The sequence below is a fragment of the Sparassis crispa genome (genome assembly GCF_003851025.1).
Source record: "Sparassis crispa DNA, contig_000004F, whole genome shotgun sequence".
In the NCBI taxonomy this organism is placed as follows: Eukaryota; Fungi; Basidiomycota; class Agaricomycetes; order Polyporales; family Sparassidaceae; genus Sparassis; species Sparassis crispa.
In genome coordinates this window covers 1853365-1871698 of record NW_020939751.1, presented here as the reverse complement: position 1 = coordinate 1871698, position 18334 = coordinate 1853365, and the positions used below count along the sequence as shown (strand labels likewise).

General features: G+C 53.4%; 7 protein-coding genes across 7 annotated transcripts; 5 read left to right on the top strand and 2 right to left on the bottom strand.

Moving 5' to 3' along the window:
• Positions 1–48: 48 nt before the first annotated feature.
• SCP_0506540 (hypothetical protein) lies at positions 49–2345 on the top strand (the record flags this gene model as incomplete). Its single annotated transcript, XM_027758711.1, has 4 exons — positions 49–544; positions 601–1143; positions 1195–2035; positions 2090–2345. 4 exons carry the CDS (start codon positions 49–51, stop codon positions 2343–2345), a joined length of 2136 nt encoding a protein of 711 aa, XP_027614512.1.
• A 264-nt stretch (positions 2346–2609) lies between these two features.
• On the top strand, positions 2610–5481 carry SCP_0506530 (Threonine--tRNA ligase, cytoplasmic; the record flags this gene model as incomplete). Its single annotated transcript, XM_027758710.1, has 13 exons — positions 2610–2783; positions 2843–2924; positions 2985–3118; positions 3166–3495; positions 3546–3692; positions 3741–3986; positions 4040–4070; positions 4118–4416; positions 4470–4607; positions 4665–4966; positions 5023–5077; positions 5135–5264; positions 5324–5481. 13 exons carry the CDS (start codon positions 2610–2612, stop codon positions 5479–5481), a joined length of 2226 nt encoding a protein of 741 aa, XP_027614511.1.
• A 473-nt stretch (positions 5482–5954) lies between these two features.
• On the bottom strand, positions 5955–7830 carry SCP_0506520 (Uncharacterized RNA-binding protein; the record flags this gene model as incomplete). Its single annotated transcript, XM_027758709.1, has 9 exons — positions 5955–5984; positions 6039–6122; positions 6188–6523; positions 6581–6700; positions 6757–7094; positions 7505–7563; positions 7626–7675; positions 7728–7756; positions 7812–7830. 9 exons carry the CDS (start codon positions 7828–7830, stop codon positions 5955–5957), a joined length of 1065 nt encoding a protein of 354 aa, XP_027614510.1.
• A 661-nt stretch (positions 7831–8491) lies between these two features.
• SCP_0506510 (hypothetical protein) lies at positions 8492–9232 on the top strand (the record flags this gene model as incomplete). Its single annotated transcript, XM_027758708.1, has 3 exons — positions 8492–8682; positions 8743–9019; positions 9086–9232. The coding sequence occupies 3 exons, from the start codon at positions 8492–8494 to the stop codon at positions 9230–9232; spliced, it is 615 nt and encodes a 204-aa protein (XP_027614509.1).
• Positions 9233–9589: 357 nt separating this feature from the next.
• Positions 9590–10371, top strand: SCP_0506500 (SET domain protein; the record flags this gene model as incomplete). The annotated part of the gene is made up of 3 exons (XM_027758707.1): positions 9590–9613; positions 9677–9703; positions 9793–10371. The coding sequence occupies 3 exons, from the start codon at positions 9590–9592 to the stop codon at positions 10369–10371; spliced, it is 630 nt and encodes a 209-aa protein (XP_027614508.1).
• Positions 10372–11450: 1079 nt separating this feature from the next.
• Positions 11451–12616, top strand: SCP_0506490 (Ubiquitin carboxyl-terminal hydrolase YUH1; the record flags this gene model as incomplete). The annotated part of the gene is made up of 8 exons (XM_027758706.1): positions 11451–11501; positions 11581–11592; positions 11649–11717; positions 11786–11938; positions 11988–12035; positions 12085–12142; positions 12206–12462; positions 12524–12616. 8 exons carry the CDS (start codon positions 11451–11453, stop codon positions 12614–12616), a joined length of 741 nt encoding a protein of 246 aa, XP_027614507.1.
• Positions 12617–13207: 591 nt separating this feature from the next.
• Positions 13208–17846, bottom strand: SCP_0506480 (predicted protein; the record flags this gene model as incomplete). Its single annotated transcript, XM_027758705.1, has 8 exons — positions 13208–13909; positions 13962–14158; positions 14222–14272; positions 14329–14579; positions 15268–15908; positions 15963–16113; positions 16533–17530; positions 17586–17846. The coding sequence occupies 8 exons, from the start codon at positions 17844–17846 to the stop codon at positions 13208–13210; spliced, it is 3252 nt and encodes a 1083-aa protein (XP_027614506.1).
• Between the last annotated feature and the right edge of the window lie 488 nt (positions 17847–18334).

Sequence of the window (18334 nt, the reverse complement as noted above, 5' to 3'; positions counted from 1 at the left end):
GGAATTGTGGCTCGCCAGTCATTGTCCGATATGTCCGCCAGGTCACCAATGGCAGGGACTCCTCGCTCCAACTGGACGTTCAGTTTGGACCATGGAGGTAATGGGGCTCCCTTTGAAGATCTTCGTCGAAGACTTGCTATCATCAACGGTTCAGCAACGTCTCTGACACCTGCAGGCGCTCGAGACCCACGTAGTCTTTCACTCCCTACCCAGGATGCACCTACATCGCAACCTGTGCCTCTTGCATTGCCTCTAGCATTCGACCGACCAGGGAGTCCTGCGGAGTCTGTCACTTCAACCGTGAATTCGTCTACTTTTCGACCACCACATCGTCTGCAGATCGGCAGCACAGACAGCCAGAAAGCCGCTCCTGCGATTGGATCTTCCAAGGCGAATGCCACAGGATTACTCGAAGCGCATTCCAAACTACGGCCCGATGATTCTGACGAACATTCAGGTCGATCTTCGCCTGTCTCTCCGGCTGGTACGATACGCGTGCACGAACGACCACGGGTGGCATCGTTGGCTCCCATCTCAACCTATGGTTCGCTCATTTTCTTACGTCCAACAATCGATTCACGTTCAAATTGATGTATACAGACGGTCAGGAACCCGGTATCAGTAACCTGCTCGAACATCTGTATCTCGATAATAACCGTGAACTGCAAAGTGATTTCGGACCACGAGTACACGAGGGTCCTGTCCGCCGGCGAAATGCACCTAGGCGTAGCTTTATCTCGCGGGATGGTTCCTCCAGCCGACCAGAGAGCACCCTGATCGCTCATCTCGGTTCACATTCTGACGCTGTCACCGGCTTGGCAGTTTCGCCCGATCACATGTTCTTTGTCTCGGCTTCCGATGACAAGACGGTGAAGGTCTGGGACACAGCGCGGTTAGAGCGAAATGTGACGAGTAAGCCTAGACATACATATGGGCAGCATCATGCGCGCGTCAAGTGTGTCTGCATGCTTGAGGGTGTCCATTGTTTCGCCAGTGCTGCTGACGACGGAAGCCTCCACGTCGTTCGTGTACATGCGAGCCAGAGCGGAACCCTCCCGAAGTACAGCAAGTTGCAAGTAGTTCGCGAACATCGGATCCAGCATCCTGGCGAGTACATCACGACTATGGTGCATTACAACACAGGTACGTCCGTAACTTGTGTCTCGTTTCGTTATATGCTAATGGTGATGGCAGACGCGTCGTCCAATCTGGTGTATGCTACGACTCATTCAACGATCTCGATCCTTGACCTGCGGACAATGCGGCTTCTACAGAACATGGAGAACCCTCGCCACTATGGGCCAATTACATGCCTGTGCCTGGATCGCAAACGCTCTTGGATAGTTTGCGGCACTTCGACGGGCGTACTTTCTCTGTGGGACATTCGGTTCGGTATCTTGATCAAGAGCTGGAAGGCGAGCGTTGCCTCTGGAGGAAAGTCGGCTCGCATCTATCAGTGTGCGGTCCATCCTGCCCGTGGGAAAGGAAGGTGGATCATAGTTGCATTGGAGCTGCCCAAGACGATCCCGGAGCACGATCCTCACACCCTGCTCGAAGTCTGGGACATCGAGAAAATTTCTCTAGTGGAGAGTTTTGTCACCAGGGCCGTTTCGAATCCTTCGCAAGAGTTGGAAGCGCCACAGGAGTGGGCTGTCACTGATGCTGAGACAAGTCCTGCGGCGGCTATCGCGGCCTTGGTCCGCTCTCGTCAGGAAAACGGGAGTTCATTAGAATCTACTGCTCGGCGCCCTCGGTCAAACACTCAGGTTGCGACTAGGGATGATCTGTCCCTCCACCCATCTCCGGACATTCGTTCTATCTTGGTCGGTGCCGAATTTGGTGGACACACTGTCTTACATAGGTCAACCATGGCGGACCAGGGTGATAACAAGGCACCCAGTCGTGCAACCTCCGGACGTGGCTTCCTACTGACTGGTTCTGAGGATCGCAAATTACGGTACTGGGACCTGGGACGGGTGGAAAAATCTGCGATGCTGACAGGGATTGAGACTGAGGGTGATAAACCAACATACAGGTGTGTTTTCCGGAATATGTTGCAAATAATCCATGCTAACATATTTCCTTGTAGTACCGCTCGTACCTCGAGTGGCTCCGTCACCGCTTACGTTGAGACTTCAGCGGCTTCACCAGATTGTGGCCACAATAATCGCCCACCACAACGAATGTCACTGATAAATCATAATCAGCAAAACCTATTGAAAGGCCACCAAGATACCATCACTGCTCTTGCCAGCATTGATTCTCCGTTCCGAGGCGGGGTTGTGAGCGCTGATCGAGCAGGAGTCATCAAGGTTTGGAGGCTTGAAGGACTTGATCTATATTGATACCCTATATGTAGCCCTAGTGTACGTCTGTTTGCATTTCCTGTATGTTACTCAATGCATATTGTAGTCCTGCTGCTAGCTACACCTCACATGGACAGTTTGCAAGATTAGATTAGATAACTTGAGAAGAAGAAGCGGCTTGACTTGAGAAACCGGCGTTTGTGGGACTTTTGGATGTTGACTCGACCTCTCCTTAGCTTTTGTACGTTACCTCGCCGTCCTCATATCCTACATTCTCATCGCCTGCAGTATCGATTGTTCACTATGGCCTCAGCAGTCCTACAGAGTGACCACCCAAGCTCTGCTCCCCACCCTGTCTCATCGTCTTCACATCCGGTGCAACTTTCCGCCCTGAAAGGTCCTCACGCGAACGGTGACCAGAAACCACACAAAGAGAAGAAGGACAACACCGCGTCTGCGTCTGCATACCCACTAGAGGTTTGCGGAGGTCGTGAAATGAGTCGCTCGTGAAGATCTAACTTTCAGAACCAATATAGCTCAACCCACCACCAGAGTTCTTCCATCATAAAATTCAGATATTTGATAAATTAAAGGCCGAGTATGACGAGTGGGTGAAAGGTAAGTGATCTATAACTACCGTCGTTCTCTACGAGAATTTACGGGCTGCATCGCGTGCAGTACAACCGCGTCAAGAGATTCAGATCACGTTGCCAGATGGCTCCGTACGCCAGGGCAGGAGCTGGGAAACCAGCCCGATGGATGTCGCGAAAGAGATCTCAAGGGGTCTCGCGGATCGTATCGTCATAGCCAAGGTCTGTGCGCATCGGGCTGCCATCGAAAATATATTCACCTCGATCAGGTCAATGGCGACGTATGGGACTTGGAACGGCCGCTGGAAGGTTCATGCAAATTGGAGTTGCTCGACTTTGAGCACCCAGAAGGCAAGCGCGTGTTCTGGCACTCATCCGCGCACGTCCTTGGCGAGGCTGCTGAGCGTCACTACGGATGCCACCTGTGCATCGGTCCGCCGACTGAGGAAGGGTTCTTCTATGAAATGGCTCTGGATGACAGGGTCGTGACGAACGCCGACTACCCCGCTCTAGAGAAGGTATCAGACCTTGCCATTAAGCAGAAGCAAAAGTTCGAGCGACTTGTGGTGCCGAAGGAGACTCTGCTCGAGATGTTTTCCGTACGTACCTGTGATGGCAGTCTTTACTCGGTGTTTACAACTCGGCGTAGTATAACAAATACAAGAAGTACCTCATAGAGAGCAAGATCCCCGACGGCACGTCCACCACTGTCTACCGCTGTGGACCGATGGTAGATCTCTGCGTCGGCCCACACATACCGCACACGGGGAAGATAAAGGCGTTCATGGTGACCAAGGTATGTATCTGCTCAGAGTTGTAACGCATGGGTCATGACGTCTCGCAGAACTCAGCGTCGTACTTCCTTGGCGACCCGAAGAACGACTCGCTGCAGCGCATCTATGGCATCTCATTCCCTGACAAAAAGCAGCTTGTAGAGTACAAGGAATTCCTCGCAGAGGCAGCACGACGAGACCATAGAAAGATCGGCAAGGAGCAAGAGCTATTCTTCTTCAACGACCTCAGCCCCGGGAGCTGCTTCTGGCTCCCACATGGCACTCGGATATACAACACCTTGACTGAGCTTCTGCGGGTAAGTCATATGTGTATACACAACCTCCATCTCGACGTTCATCTCGAACCTAGTCCGAGTACTTCAAGCGTGGTTACCAAGAAGGTTCGTGCCACCGTGCTGCTGGGAAGTATTAGCTCATTCCCCGACAGTCATCTCGCCGAACATGTACCACAGCAAGCTGTGGGAGACGTCCGGTCACTGGCAGAACTACAGAGATGACATGTTCACGCTGATCGTTGAGAAAGAGCCGTGGGCGCTGAAGCCTATGAACTGCCCGGGTCACTGTCTCATCTTTGACTCGCGCGATCGCAGTTACAAGGAGCTGCCCATCCGCATGGCCGAGTTCGGTATCGTTCACCGAAACGAGGCGTCTGGCGCATTGACTGGGCTCACCCGCGTGCGCCGGTTCGTCCAGGACGATACGCATGTCTTCTGCATGCCTTCTCAGGTGGGTTTCTTTAGGAGACAATTAAAATTTTGGTGTTAATTTCGATAATTTAGATTGAGGAGGAAATTGGTGCCTTGTTTGATTTTATGGAGCATGTGTACGGTCTTTTCGGCTTTGACTTCAAGCTTGAGCTGTCCACCCGGCCTGATAATTACCTTGGTGCCATCGAGGCCTGGGACGAAGCAGAGAACGTAAGTAAATCCAACTAGTCTTTACCAATGATCGCTGAAACCGCATTTGAAAACCAGCAATTGAAGAAGGCGCTCGACAAGCAGTATCCAGGGAAGTGGGAGCTTAACCCCGGCGACGGTGCGTTCTACGGGCCCAAGATTGACATCACCATCCGTGATGCCCTGCGCCGCTCGTTCCAGTGCGCTACTATTCAGCTGGATTTCCAGCTGCCCGAGCGCTTCGATCTCAAATACCGCAGCGCTGATAACAGCGCGAATGCTGATAAGGGCCCGTCGCGACCCGTCATCATCCACCGCGCGATCCTGGGCAGCTTGGAACGGTTCATCGCCATCACCACCGAACACTTTGCTGGCAAATGGTTCGTTGATACTGATTTCGATTCTGAAGGTGCGATACTGAAATGCCCCGATCTAGGCCATTCTGGTTGTCTCCGCGTCAAGTCCTGGTCGTACCTGTCGCTGCTCCTTTTGTATGTCGATGTGTGCCCTATTAAAAGAGCTATATTGACGAGCACTTCACTTTACAGAAAGACTACGCGTCCGAGGTCGCCAACACCCTCTCCGATCTAGGCATATTTGCTGACGTCGACAACGGCGAGAACACGCTCCCGAAGAAGATCCGCAACGGCGAGATTTCGCAGTGCAACTTCATCCTAGGTGCGTCATCCTAGGATGCCTATGCATATGTACGAAATATCTGATACTGCGATGTACAGTGGTTGGACAGCAAGAGTACGACAACCGCTCGGTGAACGTGCGTAATCGCGACGACGTCGGCACCAAGGCCAAGGGCGAGATGGTGCCGTTGGACGAGGTTGTCAAGAAATTAGTAGCTCTGAAAGCAAGCCGCTGCCTAGAGAACAAGCTTCTGTGAGATGAGCTTCGTTGAATAGATCAGTTACAGCGTGTTGCATATTTGCGTGAAACTTGTCTTGCGCAAATAAACCCATAAGGGGAAGGTCGGGAAGTGCCGCCAAAATTCAATGACTTACAACCTTGATATGTACAGAGCGTCATATAGGCAAGCCAAGGCCCACAGAAACACTTTATAGCTATACGCCCGCAGATTGGAAAGTTTTATAAGCCACTACGTTCAATTGCGGGAACGATGACTGGAGAGAGTATCAAGCAACTATGCAACACGCTGTGGTGTCATGGCGTCAGCGGGTATATTCTCTTTTGTAACATACTGGACCCGAGCAATGTCACCGGATCAAGAAAATTTTTGAATGTTTATTATGTTCGTGCTGCGTGACTACACCGAGGAATGAGAATCAAACGCCCAGAATGCCTGACGTGCCCGGTGGCTCAGATCTCAGATGTTGACCAGGATGATGCAAGAGATAGTCATGCGACACTTCCTAAGAACTGTCTCCGCTGTCGAAGTAGCACCTAATGAGCGGTGCCGCAGTGGCGGAACACATTACTCACCAGTTGCTGGATTTGCTCGCGTTCTGCAGGCGGCAGCGTGTTGATTTGTTCTGGAGTCAGATGAAGCACCGACAGTAACATATCCTAGACAAGTCGTGTTGTATGTGAGACAACGCAGCGTGACTCGAGAACACTCGTAGAGGGCGTACTCTTTGCGCGGAACTGAACTCAGGTAATGTTGCCTGCGCGGCCGGTTGTGCTTGTTGGGACTGTGGTGGGGGAGCCACAGGCGCCGGAGGATGATAATATGACGATGGCTGCAGGGGGGGAACAGACTGCATGTGTGTAGGCAGAGCCTGCTGGTACATAGACGGCGGCTGCACAGGAGCTGCGGGGTGGTGTACCGGCGCAGCAGGCGCCTGCATGGATTGCATGAAGCTCGGTTGCGGATGCTGCATAGGAGGAGCTTGCGGGTACGGAGCGGGCGGGGGCGCTTGCGCCTGAGGCGGCACCGAAGTGGAGGCGCTTGTCGCAGCCAGCATACGCTGCAGACACGGTGAGAGGCGAGTCAAGGTGGAAGAATATTACCGAGTAATGCTCACCTGGAGGATGGCCGGGTCCACTATTTTGTTGAGGAGAAGTGCTTGGAACAGCGCGTACCCGAGCTGCGGATGCGCGACGAGCAGTGCTCGGGCTTGCTCCGGGTGCGTGATTACGAACGCCTGCCAGTTCTGCATCAGCATCGGCCTTCAGTTGGGAAGAGGGATGGGCTAGGTACCTTCATCTGCGCGAGAACCTCGAGGATCTGGCTCGGGTTCGCCGTGGCGAGCATCTGGCTAATCGTGTCGAGCGCGGTGGACCCGAGCGGGACGGGCACACCTGGCGATAGGTTCGCGAGAAACGCGTTCGGGTCGTATGGCCGCGAGCGGTAGTCCTCGCGCTCGCGCTCACGTTCTCGCCACTGCGCACGCGTCTCGCCGCCGTCGATGAGCTCGCCCCGCACTGTAGTTTTGCCTTCAAGGAAGGGGTCCGAGTCTGCGAGGTCGATGCGCAGTGGCCGGCCGCCGATGTCTTGACCATTCAGATTGCGCACCGCCGACAGTGCGGTGTCATGGTCTGAACATGCACCCAGAAAGGTAAGTGCGTGCCGTGGGGCGCGACGCATGGGCGCGTGCGCGTGATTGTTGGAGATGCAGTTACGTTCGGTGGAATCATCAGCATTGTTGTTGAGGATTGCAGCACAGGCGTAAAGGCAGGTATTCGGTGTTGCAATAGTGTACGAGAGCGTCGATGATCAGGAACGTGGTTGAACGTGGTTTGTGGGTTTGTGCGGGTTGTGGGTTTGCGGATTTGTGGGTTTGTGGGTTGATGGCACGTCGTCGATTGATAGCGAAGTGATTTTCATTTTGATTATGGTGAATATTCGCGCAGGGCCATTTGCAGACGGTGTTTCATAGAAGACATATGCATTCGCAGTTGGTCAGACAAGTCGATGATTTCGCGTCTCAGAACGGAACGAGCTGTACCCGAAAATTCACAGAAACCATAGCCTTTGGGCTTTCCTGTATCTCTGTCAAACACGAGTCTGTGCACGGCGGCGTTGATGAGCTTGAAGCACCACATTCAGTGGCCACATTTGATGCACACCTAAATCCGACAACTTGTCCCACCGACTTGAACACGTCGATGAGTTGTTCCTGCAGTATAGCCAAGTCAGCGTGCGCAGTATCATGCCGAGGGCGTACGTACCTCGCCCATAGTGTAGGGCACATTCCCCACTGCACAGTCGTCACTTAAGGTAAACGCACAGCCCGCGAGAACGGAACAACATACCGAATACAACTTTACTCATGATCCGTTCTCAAGCGGCAGGAATGGCAGGTCAGAATATCGGCGGTTAGTCAAATTCGCCAGCCCGACGTCGCTGGGATGTTCGGAGAGTCGTGGAAAGGTTCGTTTCCACGTGGCGATGTTGTCACAGGTTGTCGGCCACTGCCGAATAGCTCTGGACCCCGCCCTTCGGAGATTAAACTCATAAGTAGGTGAGCACACTGGCATAGCATCCTGGCGATGCACTTTGTGTACGACGGTATCGCGCTTTGACAAGGGATCTTCCTGAGCGGAACTCCCCTTCCCCGCAGTTTAGCACAGCCTCGGCTGCCGGTGGAGTCACTGCCACCAGGACTGCAAGTGGTCGGGTCGGAGTCCATTTATCCGTGCCGTGAATCACTCACGCAGCTACTCGACTTCCGCCACCGTGCACGGCACTTAGAAGCAGCCTCAACGTGCACCGCTCTTTACAACAAAGAAATTTCTTTAGGCGAGCTCAGCTCTCCTCGGAGTCATCTGTGTCTGTTTTTTGTCGTTGCATTTTCAGAGTTTCCAAATTTGGTCTGGTGACTTCACCCACAATCGAGTCATTCGGAGGTATATAAGCCCTGACTCTCCGTCTCGGAAGCACAAGAAATCTTCATTCTCTCTGCGCTCCCCCTCTTCTCACCCCAACCTCTCTGATGACAGTGTTGATGACCTCCTCGAACAAGAAGGACATGGCAAGATACCACAGGTCACCCCGCACCCAGGAGCAGTTCCAAAGACTCGACCGTCTGCTCGCGCACACCTTCGTGCGGAACCTCATTCGCCAGCGCGTCTTGTCCTTCCAACAGTCGTCTCGATCTTCCTCAGAGAAAGTGTACACGCCCAGGTACGTGCCCCGTACCTCTTGTCTTTGTTTCCACGGTTGACTCACTGCGCCTGCCCGCAGAATGGACATGTTCGATGATGCAGACGATCCCTTCGTCTCGGTTGTCCTCGAGCTTCCGGGTCTGAAGCAGGAGGACATATCCGTCCGCACTGAGAACAACCACTTGGTAGTGCAGGGCGAGCGGCGTTTCCCTGTTCTCTTACAACATAATGTGGGTGGGGATAACTCTGCGCTCGCCCGGACCTCCTCGGAGGCGGTAGCACCGACGCATTACAAAGTTCAAGAACTCAAATACGGCAAGTATAAGCGAGAGATCCCTCTGCCCAGCGGTATACAGGTACGCCGCACCACATCTGCGTGTTGATTGCTGTCGCTCACTATTGGTGGTTTCTTTGTCTTCTAGGCTGGCGATATCCAGGCATCTTTGAGTGACGGTATGCTCATGCTGTCGTGGCCGCGCTGTGCCAGTGCTACACTTGAATACCCTGAGCCCAATGCTGCGGAAGCCATAGCGAGCGAGCCGGCCACGGCTGCCGCCACAGTCGACTGATTACCCGCCCATCTGCACTCAAACGTGTGGTGCGAGGACCGTTGGCTCGCAGTACCCATGTCGCGAAATACCTCTCGCATATCTATTGGGTGCCTGTTCTTGACATAGACTGAATCCTGGACGCACGGAGTTGCTGGCGGGTCATTGGGATTACTTCCTGGTTTTATTGCTTATCTACCTTCTAATCCACCTACGTTTCGCGTGTAACCTTATTTCCTCCACTCCACTCTCTCCCTCACTTTCTATTGGCCGTTCCTATGCAGTCGGATTTATGGAGTGACTGTAGCCATTAGTTCATACTCTCGACCTCGTCTAAGTACTCGCTGTATCATCTATCTTCCGCAATTTGAGCGTGGCATGTCGATACGGCCGAATCTCATGGTGTGGGCTTGGGCGCTCTGAATCCGTCGGCACATTCTTGCAATTCTAAGGCCGTTCGCGCAGCGCGGAAATGTTACGGCGACCTCTCAGGTAAGTACGCCACATCAACCATGTCCTCACAACAAAACTCCAGGACAAAATCCCTACGCCACCCTACTCACTGGCCCTCACACGTACAGTACATAACGGAGCCAATCTACCACTCCTCGGTCCCCGCCAACATCCGCGCTCACCTCCGCAGCGGCACGCGCTCAACCTCGCCGGCGAGGCAAGCGAATGCACCCTGCACCAGCACCGGCACCCTCGTCGCAATCAGGCGCATCGCCAACCTCGCGCACCCAGCGTGCGGGCAGCACGGGCTCTTCGCAGCCAAGAAGCTCGCGCCGCGCACGCACCTGCTCGACTACCTCGGTGAGGTGCACTGCGACGCGCGCCCGCACTCGGACTACGACCTCGCGCTACTGCGGGCGGGCGGCGCGGCCGTCGGCATCGACGCCGCGCACGCGGGGAATGCGGCACGGTTCGTCAACGACTACCGCGGGGTGTGCGCGCGCCCGAACGCGCTGTTCGAGGAGCGCTGGACCGAGCAGGGCGAGCTCAGGATGGCGGTGTGGGTCGGCAGCGAGCCCGTGAGGAAGGGGGAGGAGATTTTGGTGTCGTATGGGAAGATGTGGTGGCGGGCGCGCACAGCAGAGGCCTCCGAATCGGAGGGCACGGCGCCTTGGGACAATGCTCTCTCACAGCAATCTGGGTCGTAGCTCTCCATCTGCTCTTCAGGTGTGAAACGTTGGTACGTGCATTTATGCTTGTTTTTATTTGGCTTAGATTAGGATTTTTGCATTGCAGTACTCTGCAGTTCACTTAAAGAAGGTTACTCCAACTCTCCTGAATCACCATCACCTCCTACAGTATGTCTTCTGTCCTCGCATGTTCCGCAAATTTATCATCTATTCCTAGCGGAGGACATGATGCTAGTAAGAGGAGGTCGGCCGACTCTGAAGTCAGAAGCCTGCAGTCGGGATTGCCAACTTGCAACGCGCTATCCCTCCATGTGCCCGCGTCTCACTACTGTCTGGCGGCGCCTCGATGATATTATTGCGCCGTGCATCCTGGTGCCGACCAGTCTTCGCGGCGCACGGAGAACGAAGCTGCGTGCACGTATGCTCGCCGACATTCGGGATCAATTGGAGAACGTACGACGCCACATGAAGTCTGGTAAGGTGATGCATAAACGACGCACCCATGCGCGCACTTACCGCGCTCCCGGATGACCCTCGGGCATATCGTCTTTCGAGTTCGTTGAGTGTGGTGTGTCCAAAGAAGCATATGCGCCCGTGCTATCACTGTAGATGGTATCCTCAACCGCGCTCACAAGGTACTTGAGAGGAAGCCTTCTCAAGGACTCTGTGTGCGCGGTCGAAGGCTTTCTCAAGAACTTTGTGTGCGGTCGAGGATACTCCTCAGGTATCTTTACCTGAACGACGTAAATGTTGGAGGAGGGTGAAGCACCTGAAGTGACTACAGGAGAGGTGATATTTTTAGGGCATGCATGTTGTATTGTACAAGAATAAGATCTACCGTCACCACAGAAGTACTATCAACCAGACTGCAACTTGCAAGACCAGCTAAAGCTAGTAGCACGCTGAAGGTAGGTTAGGGCCAACTACTTGACCTGCCATAATTGGATAAGCCGGTTGGGACTTCATCGACATCTGCCAGTGGCCTTGGCGCGTAAGTACCAAGCCAAGTTGCAAGCTTGCCTATTCTGTGATCGACACGCACCTCTGCATCATTACGTTGTCAAACAAACTAAGAGTTCACTTCAAGCAGAAGTAATATGTTCGCTGAAACTACAGGTCCCTGGATTCCGCTCGAGAGCAACCCGGAGGTGCGTAAGCGTCGTCCCTGCTAGCTCGCACGTTCTGAAGCATCGATGCAAATGATCGCCCTCCTATCGATATCGAAAGGTTCTCAACCGGGTGAGTCGAAATTGATATGAATAGCCCAGCGACGTCGATCCATATGCTACTCGAAGTGGGCAAACCAAGCGGGATTAGTCGCCTCTCAGGCCCAATTCGAAGATGTCTATGGACTCGACCCGGACGTGCGTACATCTACACCTTGATTGTGAATCTGCTCAAACACTTGACGCCGACCGTGGACGCTTTTCAGCTCCTTGCACTGGTGTCCCAGCCTGTAAAAGCCGTCGTCCTGCTGTTTCCTATAACGGATGGGTACGAAGAACAGCGCAAGCTCGAAGACGCCCGCATCGTAGCTCATGGCCAGCACCCAGTCGATCCAACCATATTTTGGATGAAGCAGACCGTGAGCGCTGGCATCCGTGTATGGTGCCTAGTCTGATAATGCTGCGCAGATCAGTAACGCGTGCGGGACCATGGGCATCATCCATGCAGTAGCGAACGTTAGTCCCAGTTTTCCACCTGTGTCATTCCCTCAGTTTTTCGCTTTAGTCGGACGTGACCCTCGCTCCTGAAAGTCCTCTAGCAGAGTTCATTGAAGAATGCCAAAGTATGTCTACCAGACCCACCCCTCAGAACACCGCAGTTTACATCCATCTTTCGGGCACATCAGCCAAGACACCCGAAGAGCGAGCCAAGACCCTCGAGACCACGCCACTGTTCGCAAAGATCCATTCGCAGGCTGCGACCACCGGACAGAGCGCAGTGCCAACCGATCTCAACACCAACCTGCACTTCACATGCTTCGTGAAGGCGCCGGACCCACCGCGCATCGAGGGTGTTGTGACCAATGAGTTCGCTAGGCTCATTGAACTGGACGGACGCCGGGCGGGCCCGGTCGACAGAGGTATCTGCACAGACTTGTTGCAGGTGCGTTGCAGGCAATAGCAAGGGGCATTGCACTGATGATGACGTTCCGCTCGCTTGTTAGGACGTCGCCAGGTTCGTGAAAGACTGCTATGTCTCGCAGACGGCAAGCATGCAGTTCAGCATGTTATCCCTGGGGCCGCCTCAGGCAGACTAGAGGAAGTTGCTGTCCTCATAGTGCGCAGAGAAAGAGGCTGGCGATGGTTTGTATGACGGCGTAACTAGCGTAGGTAAATCGCAGACCATAGAATTGTGTACAGTAAAGAGCCTTAACTTCGGATTGAGCGGACTGGCGCGTCCCCTTCGCAATTCCTTGCGCGACTGCCGCACTGCCATCGGCAGAGAATTTACCTAGGTAGTTACGACAGAATGTCCCAACGTGAGTGACAAATCTATCTGACCGTGAGGCGGCGCAATCTTGCCTGTATCTTGATCCAGGACAACACGAGAATGTACAGGCCTGCGGTTGTCGGTGTCGTGACGGACAAAAAGAAACTCAGGCTATGCACTGGTAGTCAATGATGCGATTACAGTCGATGACGAAGAAAGTGAGCAGATTAAACCTCGTACAGCCTTACAGGATGCAGTAGAGTACAACAATGACGCACAGGAAGACGACACAGACCCAGAGATAAGAAGAGACAGTACATTTCAACGAGCTCACAGTCGCAGAAAGATAAAACAAACATGGATGAGAATAATTATAATTGCACAAACACTCAACGTACTCAATTGCGTTGAACCCCGATCATGAGTGGCCTTGCGCGCGCGCGGACCGCGACATGACACGCTTGGATCTCGCACGCTTGGACCTCCGAAGTTCAGCACCGCCCTGTTCAACCCCCTGTTCAACCTCTTGCGGCTCTGGCTCGTACTTTCGTTTCGAGCTCTTGTTCAATGCCGTGGCCTGAATTTTGATAGAGGCCTTCCGACTTCGTGCTTTCGTGCTTTCGCCCGCCTGATTCGCCGCAGCAATCGCCGCAGCGATTGCTGCATTCGCGGGGTCGGCATGGCCAACCTCTTCAGTCTCCACGTAGCGCTTGAACGGAATCGCATGATCGTCCTCTGGCCAGCCATCCATACTCAGAGCAGTCTCGAACTTCTCCAACACAGCATCGTATGTGAGCAACACAGCCGGTCTCTCCAACGTCGACTGACCACGGTAGCACAATTTGGTGAGCTCCCCCAGAAGCCATGTCAAAGGTGCATTTCCTGGAACGCCAAGACACGTGGGGTCACCCAGCCACCCTGCCTTTTGGGAGGCACAAACCCAGTCGTCGTCATGAAAGAACAACAGTGAACACTGTCTCGCGCCTTTTGGACTGTCGTGTGCAGTGTGTCGGAGGACTAGCCAGATGAGGAGCCAGTAAAAGGATTCCAAGTCATGATGTGCGCCGTGAATGACAACCCTTTTCTTGATCGGCTCGATGGCCATGAAAGCGAACGTTCCCTGGCAGCAGCATTGAGCTAGAGATCATACCAAAAAATACGATGGAACTCACCGTTCGTTCTTTCAAACCATTGTTCTCATCCGCATCGGGTCTCGTCGAGACATCGTAGGCGCCCAGGACGCCCGGCATGAAACTACTGCAGTCGAAGTCGCTGATGAATCCTTTGTACGGCTTCCCATCAATCATATAGACATTTCCTTCACTTACACCACCATGTAACATGCCGGTGCTGTACGCCTGTTGGTGACCTATGAATCCGCATCGATCAATTTAGTCAACCTTGTATCCCTGAGGTAGAGAACAATGCCTACCTTTGATCGCATCGCACAACGCCTCGACCATCCGTTTCGTCCGACGGAAATCTGACAAAGGTATGCCTAGCGTCTCCGTAATCAATCGCATACTTGGCATCACGCACAAATGGCAACAGGGTTCGGTGCGCATCCTGGTGCAGTCAAAGAAAGCGGGAGGAGGTGGAGATACAACTGGTTTACAGTAAACAGATGATTTTGCTCGTCTGGTGCCATCAATGTTTGATATTGTTTGTGTCCGACGCGGTGACGAAGAGCACGTTTTCTGATTAGCCCGCGAAGCGTGCCAAGCAGCGTGCTCGACAGATTCCGGGGTTCGCGGATTTGATCATCTTGCTCCCGCCAGTTTTGTGGAAGACTGCTATGTCTCGCAGACGGGAAACATGCAGCTCACCATGTTATCCCGGGGCCGCCTCAGGCAGACTAGAGGAAGTTGCTGTCCTCATAGTGCGCAGAGAAAGAGGCTGGCGATGGTTTGTATGACGGCGTAACTAGCGTAGGTAAATCGCAGACCATAGAATTGTGTACAGTAAAGAGCCTTAACTTCGGATTGAGCGGACTGGCGCGTCCCCTTCGCAATTCCTTGCGCGACTGCCGCACTGCCATCGGCAGAGAATTTACCTAGGTAGTTACGACAGAATGTCCCAACGTGAGTGACAAATCTATCTGACCGTGAGGCGGCGCAATCTTGCCTGTATCTTGATCCAGGACAACACGAGAATGTACAGGCCTGCGGTTGTCGGTGTCGTGACGGACAAAAAGAAACTCAGGCTATGCACTGGTAGTCAATGATGCGATTACAGTCGATGACGAAGAAAGTGAGCAGATTAAACCTCGTACAGCCTTACAGGATGCAGTAGAGTACAACAATGACGCACAGGAAGACGACACAGACCCAGAGATAAGAAGAGACAGTACATTTCAACGAGCTCACAGTCGCAGAAAGATAAAACAAACATGGATGAGAATAATTATAATTGCACAAACACTCAACGTACTCAATTGCGTTGAACCCCGATCATGAGTGGCCTTGCGCGCGCGCGGACCGGAGCGACATGACACGCTCGGATCTCGCACGCTTGGATCTCCGAAGTTCAGCACCGCCGTGTTGAACCACTTGCGGCTCTGGCTCGTACTTTCGTTTCGAGCTCTTGTTCAACGCCGTGGCCTGAATGTCGATAGAGGCTTTCCGACTTCGTGCTTTCGTGCTTGCGCCCGTCTGATTCGCCGCAGCGATTGCTGCATTCGCGGGGTCGGCATGGCCAACCTTTTCGGTCTCCACGTAGGGCTTGAACGGAATCGCACAATCCGCTTCTGGCCAGCCGTCCATCTTCAGGACCGTCTCGAACTTCTCCAATACAGCCTCGTAAGTGAGCGGCACGGACGTTGCCTGACTGATGTTGCACAACTTCGTGAGCTGGTCCACCAGCCACGTCAAAGGTGCATTTCCGGGAACAGCGACGTGCTTCCTTTTTCCCAGCCACGCACGCTTCACCTCTCCACAGAGGACGTCATCATCGTGGAAAAACAGCAGCGAACATCTTTTCGCGCCTTTCGGATCGTCGTGCGAAGTGTGCCGGAGGACTAGCCAGATGAGGAGCCAATAGAAGGACTCCAAGTCATGATGTGCATCATGAATGACACGCCTCTCCTCCAGTAGCTCAACGGCCATGAAAGCGTACGTTCCCTGGCAACAGCGTTGAGTATAAGATCGTTCTCCAATACAAACAGTAGGACCCACCGTTCGTTCCTTCAGAGAGTCATTCGGATCGGCATCGGGTCTAGTGGGGTCATCATGTCCGTCACGGACACCTGGCAGGAAACTGCTATAGTCGAAGTCGCCGATGAATCCCTTATACGACATGTCATCAATCATATAGACGTTCCCTTCGCTTACGTCACGATGTAACACGCCAGTGCTGTATGCCTGTCGGTGACCTATATCGTGAATGCACATCAACTTAATCAGCCCTGCCTCCTTTTGCTAGAGAACGATGCCTACCTTTGATCGCATCGCACAATGCTTTGACCATCCGCTTCGTCCGACGGAAATTTGACAAAGGTATGCCTAGCGTCTCCTGAATCAATCGTATATGCCTGCGATCGTTCTTCTCCGCATACTTCGGATTTCGGACAAATGCCGACAGGGTTCGGTGCCCTTCCTGATTCGCGCAGTCAAAGAAAGCGGGAGGAGGTGGAGATACAACTGGGTTAAACGGATTCTGCTCGTCTGGTTCGGGAGCGGCCATCGATGTTTGCGTTCGAGGCGGCGATGACAAAGGGGAGGACAAAGGGTCCGCATCATCCGCACCCATCGAGATGGATGAAGGGCGTGCTCGACGGATCGGGAAGATCAGACGGCGCATTCCCGGGCACGAGGGGTTCGCGGATTTGATCATCTAGCTTCATTCGTTCCTTATCTTCCAGGTCACCGAGGTCCGCTCCTGCCTTTAATACAGCCAGTCCGAACGGTTCCTCGTTTCGATCCCGCAACGTCTTCATTATATGGGAATAGTATGTCATTTCTGACTCTCGGAGTCCCTGCCGCCACGAGTCCTTGATAACGTACTGCTTGCCATTGATATCATCCTTATCGATCGCTGACCATACCGTCGTCGAGCGGGAGAACAGACAAGGATTGATAAAGAGCAGCTTGACCGTTAGTAAATTCATCTTCACCGTCACACCTTCCTTGGTCACGGCGTCTGCGGAAATCCACCGGTGCATGCCGGTATCGGAGCCTTGAACATCCTCTGGCTCCAGTACGTCCTTCACCCATCGGAGGTGTGACCTTGTGGTCCTAGTATCTACTGTCGGGTCGTCGCCAGAAATCCTCGTGCCGCAGTGAGGATTGACGAAATTCCAGAAGAATTGCCGGAAGAGCTCAGGCCGCTCGACGTAGTTGAACCTAGGTGAGACAATACACGACGAGTGGTCGAACCGAAAGATGCGTGCCTCGTGGCCGAATATTCCGAACACGAACGCAAACAGGCCACTGTGGCCCACCAGGAGATTCCGCCCATTCTTGACAAGCTGCCTCATCGTGTTGTCTCGATCCTTGGGCCACGCGCCAATGGGATCATCGTCTCTTTTAGGCTTGACTTCGATCGCCAGCACAACATCTTGCCAACGAGGGTCCTTCAGGGAGGTGGTCGTTCCCGGGTAGGAGGTGATCAGGTCGGGTTTCGTGCGGTGATGATGAAGGTCCCACGACATGTACGGGAACGGGATCAGGTGGGTGCTGTTGTCATGGAACCTAAGTGACTTTGCCATTGGGAAATCCTTGGTGAGAGCGAGGAACCCATTGACCTACAGGCCACACAGTCAGACCATCGTTAACATAGGCTACAAGAGGGCAACCTACTAGGGGGTTATACATCAACGGCTCGTGGCAGTCTTCAAGAACCTCGTCGAATTGCCTAGAGCAGTCCATCGGAGGGCACACTGCTTCGCTCGCAGGTACGAGAACGTTGATGAACGAGTCGATAGTGCCATGGTATTCATTTATCTTGCCACGATATTCCGACGCCCAGGCTTGTTGGTTGTTCTCGTCGGCCTCCCTGCGGTGAGTCTTGTTAGCAATCTGCCTGTAAGACTTAGCAATGAGAGGTGTGGCTGACAACATGCTCGAGCCACTGGAGTCTGCAGAGCAGGCACTCCAGAAGCTGCAGCCAGAGTCGGATACATCGGAAGATGACATCGTAATTTATAATGGTTGAAATGTCGGAGATTTGATTTGGGTTTGCCCAAGTTGTGTAACCCCAAACTTGCACGAACAATGGTCTTCTCGCCACCGTAGGCCGTCTTCGTCAGTTTTGACCTCTCGAAGACGAACAATTTTAGATATACTCACTGGGAGAATTTGGGTAGAGCTATCCTCTTTCGATTTGCTAGGAGTAGAGCGCGTATGGCTCGAAAATTCAAGTTTGCAAGCGTTGGAAGGGAGCAAGTTGAACGTTGGACTGCCTAGGCGCTCAGCACAAAGCGTAACTCACGTGAACTTGCAGGACACTCCGCAGCAGCCGCCTGGATATCGACCGCGTTTGGAAGTCGCTTTGTTCCTCGTGCCCTTTCTCATTGTTCCTACATATTTTGCGAGACAAGTGGCGCCAA